This window comes from Leiobunum rupestre, chromosome 3 (assembly GCF_980474605.1).
Source record: "Leiobunum rupestre chromosome 3, qqLeiRupe1.1.hap1, whole genome shotgun sequence".
Classification (NCBI taxonomy): domain Eukaryota; kingdom Metazoa; phylum Arthropoda; class Arachnida; order Opiliones; family Sclerosomatidae; genus Leiobunum; species Leiobunum rupestre.
In genome coordinates, this window is record NC_143386.1 from 11,573,458 (window position 1) to 11,587,360 (window position 13,903).

Below are 13,903 nucleotides of genomic sequence, written 5' to 3' on the forward strand. Positions count from 1 at the left end.
AATGTCACATTACCGTTAAGTAGCATAACATTAATTTGGCCGTTAATTTTACGGTAAAAATTGCAAGTTTCATTTCACCGTAATTATAAATGTCAGATTACTGTTAAATGGCATAACTAAAATTTTACCGTTAATTTAACAGTACCAAAATCCAACTTTTATTTTACCGTAATTTTAAAATTGCGCAACATTAATTTGACCATTAAATTAACGGTAAAGAAACCAAAGATTCATTTCACCGTAATTTTTACTATCAGATTACTGGTAAATATCACAACATTAATTTGACAGTTAATTAAACGGTAAAAAATCTAAGTTTCATTTCACTGTAATTTTCAATGTCAGATTATTGTTAAAAAGCATAACATTAATTTGACAGTTTATTTAACGGGAAACGGCAACCGACGACGGCCTTGGAAGGAGCCCGGTCGTCTACCCATACGCAAATCATACGTTACAATATGCGAGGAAGCTTTAATTGTAAATTTAAAAAAACTTTCATTAATGAATTGACAATTAAAGAGCTCCAAGATAAGAAATGGAAGTTTGTTAAGTAATAAAATTTTCGTAACACTAATTTAGCAGCTGTCAAACAAATAAGATTTTATTATTTTGACTGTAGAACAGAAAAAAAATACTGTATTAGCCATTTTTTATTTTCCTAAAAGTGGATGTAGTTGTCAGCTCTGCCATCGAATATTATAGAAGTATATCAGTCGCTCTTTTTGTCACGGTAAGGGTATTCAACGCCAAATACTGATTGTTGTTGGCTGTAAACCCACATGTCATTCGAAAACCGGTACAAGCGGACGCTTTCTCGAATTCAGAATAAAATGGAGATTAATTTCGCAGGAAAACGAGTGGTGGTTACCGGTGCTACTAGAGGTAAGCCGTACTTAAAAAATGCATGCCTAAATTTTTAATGTCAAAATAAAAATGTAATTTGTATTTGTTAAAACCGTGCTCACAACAAACGCGGTTAATAAATTATAAGAAGACCTGAATATAAATTTTCCATAAAATATGGTTGGCCACAGGTCGTATTTGGATAGTCTTGGCGCAAAGGTCATTTATAATTTATATGGCGCCAGCCTTTCAAGCGCTATGGCTGTGACGTTGTTTAAGGTGAAACTATTCGTAAATGGCGTTTTCTGATATTTTTCCATGCGTTCATCGGTTTAGTACAAAAGTCAAGATAATAAACCAAATCAATATATATTTATTAAAAGGTGGGCTTTTCCAGTTAATCTTGAACCAAATCTTTGTCTTTCGTTTCTGCTTACATAAAGGAAAGATCGTCTGCTAGGTATAGCGTTCACTCTATTTCGAGAGTCTTTTAATTGATGACTGTTATTACAAAGAACATCGTCATTTTGATATTTATTTTTAGATATTTATTTAAGATATAATTGTTTGGTTTTTTGGAATACAATTTGAATTAAATGTTTTAGAAGAAACTGTTTTTTTTTATAATATTAGGGCTAAATACATAAAAACGCGATATTTATTTATTTAAGAAAAACTTTGGGTGAGCAAAGTCTAAGAGAGAAGGTTGGCTTTAGAGGCCTGCGCCGCCGCCGCCGATACTTTGGAACGCGCCGCCGTTTTTATCTCGTGCGAAATAAATAGGGCGAAATATTGAAAGAGGGATTGGAAAGCCGCCGGCCGTGTTGCCATATGGGCGGTTAAAATTTTGTTTATTTTATGGTACGCTATTTTGTACGCCAATTCTTATTACTATAATCGCATTGATTTTTTCGAACTATCGTTCAAAAGGCCATAAACTTTCCCTGATACCATTACCAAAGGCTAAATTGCCTTCCTAGTTCATTGCTTTAATCATCAGGTAACAGAGATTTCTAAATTACATTCGTAGTTCATTGTTTTAAAAATCAGGTAAGAGCGATTTTGTTGGGCTGGAATTGGGCTGTATCGAAGAAAGAACAATTTTTGTTTGGGCAAGATTTTGGGCTAGTTACCCAATTTTTAGTCCATAAAATTAATCTGGCAACTCCGCCAACGCCATCGCTCCCTCAAAAATTGCGCGCCGTTCGCGGGTTTGAGAACTAAATACACGTAACGTAACTTGTATAGTCCCGTTGCTAATTTAGGAGCTTTCACCAGCTAAAAACATGGGGGAAAAGGGGGATGATGGTTTTACAATTGCCGCGTTCACACTAGACACTCTGGAAACGTTTTAAAACTGTTTCGAAAGATCAAATTGTAAAATCTTGCCGTCAAATGTATTTGTCGTATGCCTATTCATACAGTTGACACCGAAAATTTAAAATTTTATCTTTCGAAACCGTTTTAAAACGTTTCCAAAGTGTCTAGTGTGAACGCAGCTAATGTTAACTTCTCTGGGGGAATTACTCCCTAAAGTTTGGTTCTAGAGGGTTACTGTTGAATGCAAAACATTCTAATCTTTCACCTATGAATGCCAACAGAATTTTATTCATTAATGACAATTTCGAAATTTTCAAAGTTTCCCTTACTTAAAGCAAGTTCTGTGATGTTGTTTTTTTTACAAAAATGGATCCCAATTTATGAAATATATAGGTGCCATAGTTAAAAGTTGAATCTAATATTAAAATTCAATTTGTGATTTTATGATTATTTTTCGGTAATAAATTATTTACTGTTTTTTATCATAATAATGTGCAAATTGAACGATTACAAACAATTTTTCATGAAAATTTGTCTAAACGCCGGCTTACGCTGCCGTCGCCGGTCACTTTTTGTTGCCTTAGAGGAAACATAAGCCACGTTCACACTAGGCACTTTGGAACCGTTTTAAAACGGTTTCGAACGATTAATTTGTAAAATTTTGCTTTCGAATGTATTTATCGTATGGGTATTAATACAGTTAACACCGAAAATGTTCTAGTGATTTGTCTATGCCCACTCATACAGAGATTAACTTTAAAATATTTATAAATGCCACTCTAAACGTTACGTGGTTTTAGCTTTTAAGCGAAGTAAATCTGTTTTTACACACAATCCCAAGGATTTGTGTGTATTAGTCTCACGTACAGTGTAGCCGATGCCGATGCTGCCGTGTCGCGCATTTCTCTTCAACGGTTAGGGCTAGAAGAGACAATGATATTTCCTTCGAATGTACATACATCGCCATTGATAGCCTTTCATAAAGTTTTCAAATCGGAGCCCTAGAAGTTGGGCATTTGCCCAATTTACTATTTTCGGTGGTTTCGCTTTATGTGGTAAATATTTTATTTAAAATTAAGTCCGATAACGTTAAAAAAAATATTATTGGATAGGTAAGGATTCAGCGGGCCTACAACTTCGGTTATATCAGTAAATATTAAATATAGTGTTCAGGGTAATTTACGGGGTTGAGTCTATTTGAACGATTCCCAAATGATCGAACGGGTCCCATTTGATCGAATTTCCATTTGATCGAATTGCATTTCATCGAATGGCATTTGATCGAATGGCATTTGATCGAATGGCATTTGATCGAACGAAATTTGATCGAAAGCTACTGTAGGGTAAAACTACTAGTTTTTGGGAGTAAATCGATAAGGCAACATCTAGTCAGAATGAGATACAGTAGACTCTATAAATAATAATTATTTCTTTAAACTGTACTCAAGAAAAATAATATACAGAAAAAAACTGAGCGCAGTGACGTAAAAAAACAAAATATTATCTCGGACATAATTAATAGAAAGACCTATTAAAAAAACGAACTCTGTACCTAGTTTTTAGCAATAAAAGGGCCGTAAACGTGGTCAGACCCCTCGAATACAACGGTGCATACGCGCCTACGGCGCGCGTACATCAACCTAACCTAACCTAACCTAACCTGACCCTATTTATATATATCAAAAACAACGGGCCGTTATCGTCGATGTCATAAAAAATTCCGTCATATAGTGTATAAAGTCAAAATATCTTCAACTATGTGGCTTAATACAGTTAAAGCAATGAATTATTCCATCATTATTCCTTCTGCACTTAAGCAATGAATTATTCCATCATTATTCTTTATGCACTTAAGCAATGAATTATTCCATCATTATTCCTTCTGCACTTAAGCAATGAATTATTCCATCATTATTCCTTCTGCACTTCATATTGACATTCGGTAAAATAAAAACATACCAACTGGTACTATAAATACTTTTGAATTCGATCAAATAGTATTCGATCATTTGAAGGTTCGATCTTATGAAACAAATGACAAATGGGATTCGATCAAATGGAATTTCGATCAATTGCAACGTATAATGATCGACTGTCAATCACATATTTTTCGATCAAATGGACCAACACCAATTTACGGGACCCCAATTTTCGCGTATTAATATTTTCACCTAAAAATTTACATAACGTTCCTTAATTAGAGTCCGACTTTCATTAAAGTTATATTTTTGAATAGCTGTGGTTTCCCTATAACCTAGAATTGCAATTACGTTGCTTAATTTTAATTCTAAGTAAGGTTTTGTGGACAGCGTATACGTACCCCCCTCAACTTCCAACATTTGAAATACGCATGGTTATAGAGACATTACGCGAATTTCTCTCTGGCATTTTCCAAGGCCGTTCTAATGTGACCCAAAGTAACAAATAAGTGTGGCACTTATCGGAGTAATACGCGATGCTTACAACGTATGAACTGAAGTAACAAATAAGTGTGACACTTATCGGAGTAATACGCTATGCTTACAACGTATGACCTGAAGTAATAAATAAGTGTGACACTTATCGGAGTAATACGCTATGCTTACAACGTATGACCTGAAGTAACAAATAAGTGTGACACTTATCGGAGTAATACGTTGTGCTTACAACGTATGACCTGAAGTAACAAATAAGTGTGAAACTTATCGGAGTAATACGTTGTGCTTACAACGTATGACCTGAAGTAACAAATAAGTGTGACACTTATCGGAGGCCGTTCTAATATGACCAAAAGTAACAAATAAGTGAGACACTTATCGGAGCAGTACGTGATGCTTGCAACGTATGACCTGAAGTAACAAAGAAGTGAGACACTTATCGGAGTAATACGCTATGCTTTCAACGTATGACCTGAAGTAACAAATAAGTGTGACACTTATCGGAGTAATACGCTATGCTTTCAACGTATGACCTGAAGTCACAAATAAGTGTGACACTTATCGGAGTAATAAGCTATGCTTACAACGTATGACCTGAAGTAATAAATAAGTGTGACACTTATCGGAGTAATACGCTATGCTTACAACGTATGACCTGAAGTAACAAATAAGTGTGACACTTATCGGAGCAGTACGTGATGCTTGCAACGTATGACCTGAAGTAACAAAGAAGTGTGACACTTATCGGAGTAATACGCTATGCTTTCAACGTATGACCTGAAGTAACAAATAAGTGTGACACTTATCGGAGTAATACGCTATGCTTTCAACGTATGACCTGAAGTAACAAATAAGTGTGACACTTATCGGAGTAATACGCTATGCTTTCAACGTATGACCTGAAGTAACAAATAAGTGTGACACTTATCGGAGTAATACGCTATGCTTACAACGTATGACCTGAAGTAACAAATAAGTGTGACACTTATCGGAGTAATACGCTATGCTTGCAACGGATGACCAGGAGTAACAAATAAGTGTGATCAGAAGTAAAACATAAGAAAGACATTGATTGAAGGAATATTCGATGCTTTCAAAGTATGACTAAAAGTAACAAATAAGTGTACAATTTTGTGTGGCCGTGGATATATATTAGTTGTGATACCGGCGTTGCAGGTTACTGTGAATAGATCAAACAAACTTAACACATTAGAAGGATTGTGTGTATTCTGACCGTCGTACGTCTTATTTTAAGTTTTTTCCATGAATTAAGATTTCCTTTTGTGTTATATAAATTTTTGTATTGAGGAATAAGGCTCTACACAACACAAGGGGGCTTTCCCACTTCTGCCGAATAACTTATTAACACGTGCTTTTGAGCGTGCATCGCGCGACTTTATAAAATAGAACTGGGAAAGGTTCCTAGTGCTGCGTAGCACCATCTTCATAATAGGTGCAGTAAAAATCTTTCTCATTCAAATTATCTGAATCAACTGCGTCTATATTTGGCCAGGTATCGGACGAGAAACTGCCAGGCTATTGCATAAGCTGGGAGCCCATGTCATAGCAGTTTGCAACAACCAGCAATTTTTGGACGAACTGCTTGCTGAGGTATGAAGATGGACAAACATAGCTCCTTATATGCTCACTTTTCTTAGAACTTTTATAATTATTTAGAGCTATTTATCGAATGACCTAAATTTAAGGAATGTTTGGTGAATTACACACTAAATCATCAGAATGATAATAAAAGCGAAAAAGTTAAAAGTCTTTCCTTAAAAAGCAAAACCCTAGCCAATCTAATTGGGTACCTAGTTTACTGCTGGAAGTTTTTGCTTATTTGTATAGTTTATTAATTTTTTCTAAGTCGGAAGTTAATTCAATCGATCACGTCTTGTATTTGTCCTAGAAGACCTATGAGTCCGAGAATCTCGAAATGTTGCAATATCTTAAAATTGTGCTAGGGGTCTGTGTGTATTAGTTTAACGTACTGTGTCCATCGACGCCGGTGTTCACACGATTTATCTCTGTATCTTAGGGCTACAAAGTCACATGATACGTCAATCGATTGGACATGTCTTGACCTCACCGGCATTGTTAACATTTATGAGATTATGGCCTGGGAATTGGAGCATTTACCGTTTTTAGTAGTTTTGGGAAATTTTTGAAATGAAGTGTACTTAATTTTTTTAAATGAAGACCAACGTGGTTAAAAATTACATTTCTTGTTAGTACTGATCATTTGTGAACTACGTTTAAACATTTTAATTTCGTACCAATTGATACTGGCGCCATCCAACTTGTTCGCGTTGCACTACTTTATTTCCAAAAACTAGTAAAACGAAAATTTCTCCTACGCAATTTAACCCGGCCACCTGAATTTAAAGCAGTAAAAGTCGCTAGATGACTTTTATGAACTGCTCATTAATATAATTATCAATTTCTTTAATTTTAAATTATGTATTTAAAACAAGTAAATAGATCGGGGGATTCTGTGTCTTTAAATGTCCGTGACGTCTTTTATAAATGACTTATCGAAGTTTTCAGATTTTTTTATCATTATTTTTATTCCAGTCTGTTGGTGGTCGCTTAACTAAATTATGACGCCATTTTACGTCTTAGCCATTATTATAATTATTATTAAAGTTTGAACCCCTTATCATTTATACACAAAGCAATCAATAAGTATTTCTACAAAATGACAAACCTATTGAACATAATTCTAGACCTATAATTATCAAAAGAATTCCTTTTAAAATATAAACATATGCCACCGAAACCAATGATCATACACAAAAAAATTATAAAACAATTCTTTGAGTGACTGATATCAAAGAGATATAGAAATATAAATTTTTCTCAACTGTAAAACATTGCGATTGAACAGCAACGATTTTTCTTGCGTAGTCAAAAAGATTTCAATGAATAAAAGGTAAGTAAAACACTGGTCGGTGTAAGTAAGCTTGAAACCCGTTTTTCTCGTGTTTTTATCTAAAAATCATTGGTAAAATTATGAATTCAAACGGACTTGAATTAGCTTTTAAGTTTTAGCGTGACCGACGCGACGCTTTTCTAAGTATTATAGACATTTTTCAGTAATTTCAACTAAAATAACGTGTGAAGAAATCATTGAAACTGTTTGTAAATTTTCATTAAATCAAAGCCTAAATTAACACTTCCTCTCCAAACTTCTACACTACCTTGAAGTACTAATATTTTATATTTATTTCCGCAGCTTCCAGGTATTAAACTGCTGAATGTTGATTTGGGTAATTGGGAATTAGGAAAGGTTGCTCTGGCGACCGTCGGACCCATTGACCTTTTAGTAAATAATGTCGGAACTTTCCTTTCTGAATCTATATTGGATGTTACCGAAAATAATTTTAACATGTAAGAGAATGTGAATCTGTATTTTGTTCCAGTATCTTACGTTGGATATTTAATGAGAATGGAAAGTAAAGTTTCACTAATTTTTAAAACTATTTATTTACATTTAGTCTCACTGATGTAAACCTAAAGTCTACAGTTTTTGTTTCCCAAGTAAGTTATAAGTTATATCTACTACTGTCAGTTCATTTTACAGTGGAGGAATATCTTTAGCCACGTTCACACTTACCCCTTAAATCGAAGTGAAGAGAAGCACATTGTGAAAAACACAACGAAAAGAGACTTAAAACGGTTTTAAAATAAATAAAATTTAATAAATAAATTGTGAATTTTTAAACCGTTTTAAGTCTCTTTTCATTTACCCTTTAAATCGCTTTATTAAGAAAACGTATTTTTAAAAGCAGCGTGAGAAATCGCTAAGTGTTGGCTCAAGTAAATTCACTGAGAATCAATTTTGAAAATGGCAACGCGGGGAACAAAAATTGCTTGTATTTTACCAAAAAAAGTGGGACTGCAATTCAAATATACGTCAAACATTATTACTGTTTCTATAGTTTACATGAATAATAATTGTTTTAGGGAAAATTTTCCTAATTTTCAAAGAACCGGGATGAAGTGATTTAGCAGGTGTCGCTTCGCATTTTTTAGAATTTTGTGATAACTCTCACTTCATTTCAGTCCCGTTTCCAAAATTTTAAACTCAAAGTCTACCCCTCTCACCACCGTAAACTAACTTTTGAGCTCATCTCCTCTCATCGAATTTCGCTAATTAAACTAACCTCGCGCACGCTCCAGCTAGTTTTATTGAATAGTCTGATATCATGTGACGCTCTTTTCCCTTTATGGAAGTAATAAAGTATATCCTTTCACTCTCCTCTCTCTGAAATGCATATTTTGTGAAACCCCTCTCCTTTGGAAGATTCGTGCATCTCACCTCCTCTCAGATTCTCCCGCTGCTCTCACAGGGGTAAAACAACCGTGGTGGTGGAACATTGTACCCTAATAGATATTATATCAATAAATCTGTACCCCCCCCCTAAAATGCCCTTCCAAAAATTACATAACATTTTGGTATTTAAATTTAAAAAACCCTTAGAAATAATAATTATTTTATTTAAAAATTTGATCTTACTTGTTAGTGTATATTCACTTTTGGCACTATATTAAATTGAAATCTTCTATTAACTTCCGTGCATATTATCAAGAGGTATCTTAAAGAGGTTTGATGCTGTAAATTTGTTTCTTCCTATAGGTTGCCGCCCAATCTATGATTGATCGTGGCACAGGTGGCGCTATTGTCAACTTGTCCAGCGTCTGCGTTTTGGCTCCAATGAAATCCCTTTCGGTGTACTCTGCCTTAAAAGCCGGCACTTCTAACTTAACCAAATCTATGGCTCATGATCTGGCAAAGCATAAGGTAAGAACCATTTATTACAATATTTAATTTCCACGGTTTTAAGATTAAAAATAACGAAATATATTACATGTACTGTAAAATTAAAATTATTATTTGTTAAAGCTTTCAAATATACGAACAATTGTTAGAATTTCCATCGGATAATAGCTCGCTGCATAAATAATTGATCTACCACTTGGTTAAAAATTGAATTTATAATTGACTATTTATTGGCTTAAAATTTCATTGATAGATTCGGGTGAATGCAGTGGCTCCTGGGGTCGTCAATACGCAAATGACCCACAATGTAAGCTTAGACGAAGGGCTCATGAATCGAATGCTGAGAGAGCTTCCAATACCCGTCTTTATTGGTCAGTATATCGTTCCTTGTTAGTCCAATTTCTACTCGTGCTCTAAAAGCTTTTTGTTAAGATTAGCTGACAATTTCATCCAAACCAATTTGATGTTATCGTTACAACCCTTAAACGGCTTTGCTTAAAAAAATGTACAATAATGATAACGAATTTAATTTAATAATATATCAACGACGATTTTTATCTGTTTCTATCATCCAAACTACTACTTTTAGGCCTATGAATATAGACATTTTCATATTTGTGAGACAACGTCTACTCGGGTCACGCTAACTAATGGCCACCTATAAATTAAGCTATGGTTTTGTTACATAGACAAGGTGCATTATTTATTTAATCCATTTCAAAAATTAATTCACTGATAACGAAAAACACTCTTTAAGACAAGTGGTCACTTGCGTAAAAATAATAATACATGGATTTAATGCACGCCGTCAATAGCCCTTTTCGCAAACCGAGGGGTCGTAATGGGGGATAAACGCTCACGCATGCGCAAACAGCTGTTGGGGGCCAAGTTACTAGAAGATGGCTTGTTATTGTGCGGGAATTTAATGCGGTTTAATAACGCTGTGTGACCATTTAAGTTAAATCGTGTATATTTATGTTATATATCAACATAGGTTTTACTTAAATAAATGTAAATATATCGTTATCGTGATATTTTGAACTGTTTTCTAAAAGGAAACTAACAGAGTTCCCAGAAGAAGTGATCATAACTAAGCCTTGGAGATATGCCATCTCGCTGTTGCAAAAGTCACTCTCCCTATGATGATAGAAATATTACATTTCATCGAGTTCCAGTAAAACGGCGTAAATTGTGGCAAAGACTATTTAATCGTATAGAATGGAAAGCTGCACGGGATGATAAAGTTTGCAGCAGGCATTTTGTTAGTGGGTATCCAGGGTGGGAACCATCGGATGTTGACTCGGTACCAACACTTTTTATGAAACCTATTATAAATAAAGTAACCCATAAAAATGCTGTATCTGAAAACAATGTAGAGAACGATTCTTTTGAAATAATTAACCCATCTGATGACAACTTGAGCAGCAATGTCTTAGAGCTCTCACGAGAAAGTAGATATGAAAATCGGATTAAAAAGAAGGTATGCTTTTATATTTCTAAATTTGAAGTGAAATAACTTGATTACGGAATACTCATGAGTATTCCGTAATCAAGTTATTTCACTTCTAATTATACTACCATGACAAAAATCAGCCTCTCTATATTTCTAAATTATTGACTCGAACTAATTATTAATATAATATTTTATAGAAAAAATTGGAAAGAGAGTTATTTGATAGTAATTGGGAAAATTTATCTCTTCAATCATCACTTTCATTTCATGACTATGTTGGAGACAACCAGTTTCAACCTGTATTTATTGAAAATAATAAAAAATCCTTTCGAAATATGTTTTAAGTTGTTTCCGTTAAATATCAATAATCTCACTTCTTGTGGAAGAAAATGTTAAACTGAAGCAGGAAATACAGTGGTGGAATAATATCAATCGCAAAAAAGTTGGTCTGTTGAAAAAATACAGAATGATGATAATGTTTCGAAATTCTACACAGGAATGCCTACATTTACTGTGTTTCTATGGTTTTTTAAGTAAATTAATGTGCGAGTATCACTTTTTGGCTAAAGAAAAAATTTTGAAACACGAACTCGACTCGGTAGCGATTGATATTATTCAACTCCTGTATTTCTTGCTTCAGTTTAACATTTTCTTCCACAACAGGATCAGTCATGGTTTGTGAGCCAAAGCCTAACCAAAATAAAGAAGTGAGATTATTGATATTTTACGGAAACAACTTAAAAATTACTTCAAAAGGATTTTTCAATATTTTCAATAAATACAGGTTCAGACTGGTTGTCTCCTACTTAGTCATGAAATGAAAATGATGATTGAAGAGATACATTTTCCCAATTTCTATCAAATAACTCTCTTTCCAATTTTTTCTGTAAAATATTACATTAATAATTAATTCGAGTCAATAATTAAGAAATATAAAAGCATACCTTCTTTTTGATCCGATTTTCATATCTACTTTCTCGTGAGCGCTCTAAGACAATGCTGCTCAAGTTGTCATCAGATGGGTTAATTATTTCAAAAGAATCGTTCTCTACATGGTTTTCAGATACAGCATTTTTATGGGTAACTTTATTTATAATAGGTTTCATAAAACGTGTTGGTACTCAGTCAACATCCGATGGTTCCCACCCTGGATACGCACTTACAAAATGCCTGTTGCAAACTTTATCATCCCGTGCAGCTTTCCACTCTAAACGATTAATTAGTCTTTGCCACAATTTACGCCGTTTTACTGAAACTCGATGAAATTTATTATTTCTATCACCATAGGTAGAGTGACTTTTGCAACAGCGAGATGGCATATCTCCAAGGCTTAGTTATGATCACTTCTTCTGGGAACTCTGTTAGTTTCCTTTTAGAAAACAGTTCAAAATATCACGATAACGATATATTTACATTTATTTAAGTAAAACCTATGTTGATATAACATGAATATACACGATTAAACTTAAATGGTCACGCAGCGTTATCAAACCGCATTAAATTCCCGCACAATAACAAACCATCGTCTGGTAACTTGGCCCCCCGAGCCATACTGCGCAGGCGTGCATAAAATTACGAAAAGGGCTATTACGTTAAATTATATTTGAACCTTAAAATTATCATAATTCAATAAAAAATAGGTCCATTAATTTATATGTTTTTAAATTAAAAATTAATCCTATTTTATAAAATAAAAAACAAATACTTATTTTTAATATACCTTAAATTAATTGATAATTTAGGTTACGGTATAGAAATATGATACGCCATATATTTTATTTAAGTGACACTTCCAACCCTCCCTCCACTTACGCGTTAGTTAAATTTGTGAACGGCTAATTAAAAGCAAAATATAATGTGACATGTTCTCAACTTGCTAAAACAATTCCGTATTAATAATTAATGAAGTAGTTAAGCCAATGCTTCACATTGTGTAGGAGTGAGTAATTGGATTAAGGTTGATGTACAATTTTTAAGTGCTTGCTTAAACTGTTTAAATATTCAATAACTTTCTTTTTTTATAATATAGAACCCATTGAAATTGAATATGTTTCCTGTTGAGCGATCACGCGTCTGTTATTACCGGAGTGACTTTGCCCGTCGACGCAGGATACTTGCTGAAACTGCCATTTGGAGACGAACTGTGATCGATCCTGTGATTGATTACTTGAAAAGAGTTTGCTTATCTCAAAATAATAAAAAGATATTTGATAAATGCTTGTTTCTCTGGAATAAAATCAACAATAATTTAAAAAATAATTAGTTTTTAGAATAGGTTTCCTCAAATTTGAAATTGTTTAAGTTTTAAATAAAAACAATTGCTGTGTTATAGCTATCTTTTTAAAACAAATTCTGGATTTCTAGTAATTAAACATATTTTAAAAAATTTACCATTAATAAATGTAGAGAACACCCGTGTGACACTTTAAGGAATTGAACTATAAAAAAATAAAAAAATTAACTAATTACATAAAAACTGTTTAACAAGATAAAAATAAATAATATTTAACACAAGAAGCATTCAATCGTAGCATCCATATAATTGCGTAGCAAAATTTACATTATATATGGAACCTTATTTTAAAGCTAGAAAAAAAGTGGGAGAAGGTTTTTTTGATGTCTTAACGTCACACGCGTCGGTGTTAACAGTTTAGCTGGCGGAGAAGTAAAAATTATACAACTGTAGTTTTAATCAACAATTCTACCGGTTTTGTCAAAGGCCTATTATTTTATTGGAATGTCTCCGCTACTGCAATGGTCGTTTTCCTTTTTTTAATAAAAGACGGATACTTCATGGTTTCAAATTAATATTTATTTATTTGAAAATTAGAAACCTTTCGGGTTCGAGGTCCCTTGTCAAGCAAAGTGACTCAGTGGAGATTTAAAACCAAAGTGATTGAAATTTTAAACATAAATTACAACAATTAATCAAAAGATAATCTATCATCTCGTAAAATAACAAATAAATTCTGTATTTACCTTTCAGAAAAAATGAATCCGAAAACTACATTCTGGATAGTTGCAGCCTTCTCTCGCTTTGTACTTACAGCTTAAACCGTTAAAGAAAGTGGAAAAGACTACTAA

The 13,903-nt window shown here is 33.5% G+C and overlaps 1 protein-coding gene across 1 annotated transcript in view; it reads left to right on the forward strand.

Annotated features, from left to right (window-relative positions):
• Window positions 1–782: 782 nt before the first annotated feature.
• Window positions 783–13,903, forward strand: part of LOC149949493 (L-xylulose reductase-like) — a 156,025-nt gene continuing 142,904 nt past the window's right edge. The window contains exons 1-6 of the mRNA XM_090169433.1: window positions 783–885; window positions 6,097–6,194; window positions 7,819–7,973; window positions 8,081–8,123; window positions 9,223–9,387; window positions 9,620–9,737. Coding sequence (XP_090025559.1) covers window positions 783–885; window positions 6,097–6,194; window positions 7,819–7,973; window positions 8,081–8,123; window positions 9,223–9,387; window positions 9,620–9,737 — 682 coding nt within the window. The remainder of the gene's footprint in view (window positions 886–6,096; window positions 6,195–7,818; window positions 7,974–8,080; window positions 8,124–9,222; window positions 9,388–9,619; window positions 9,738–13,903) is intronic.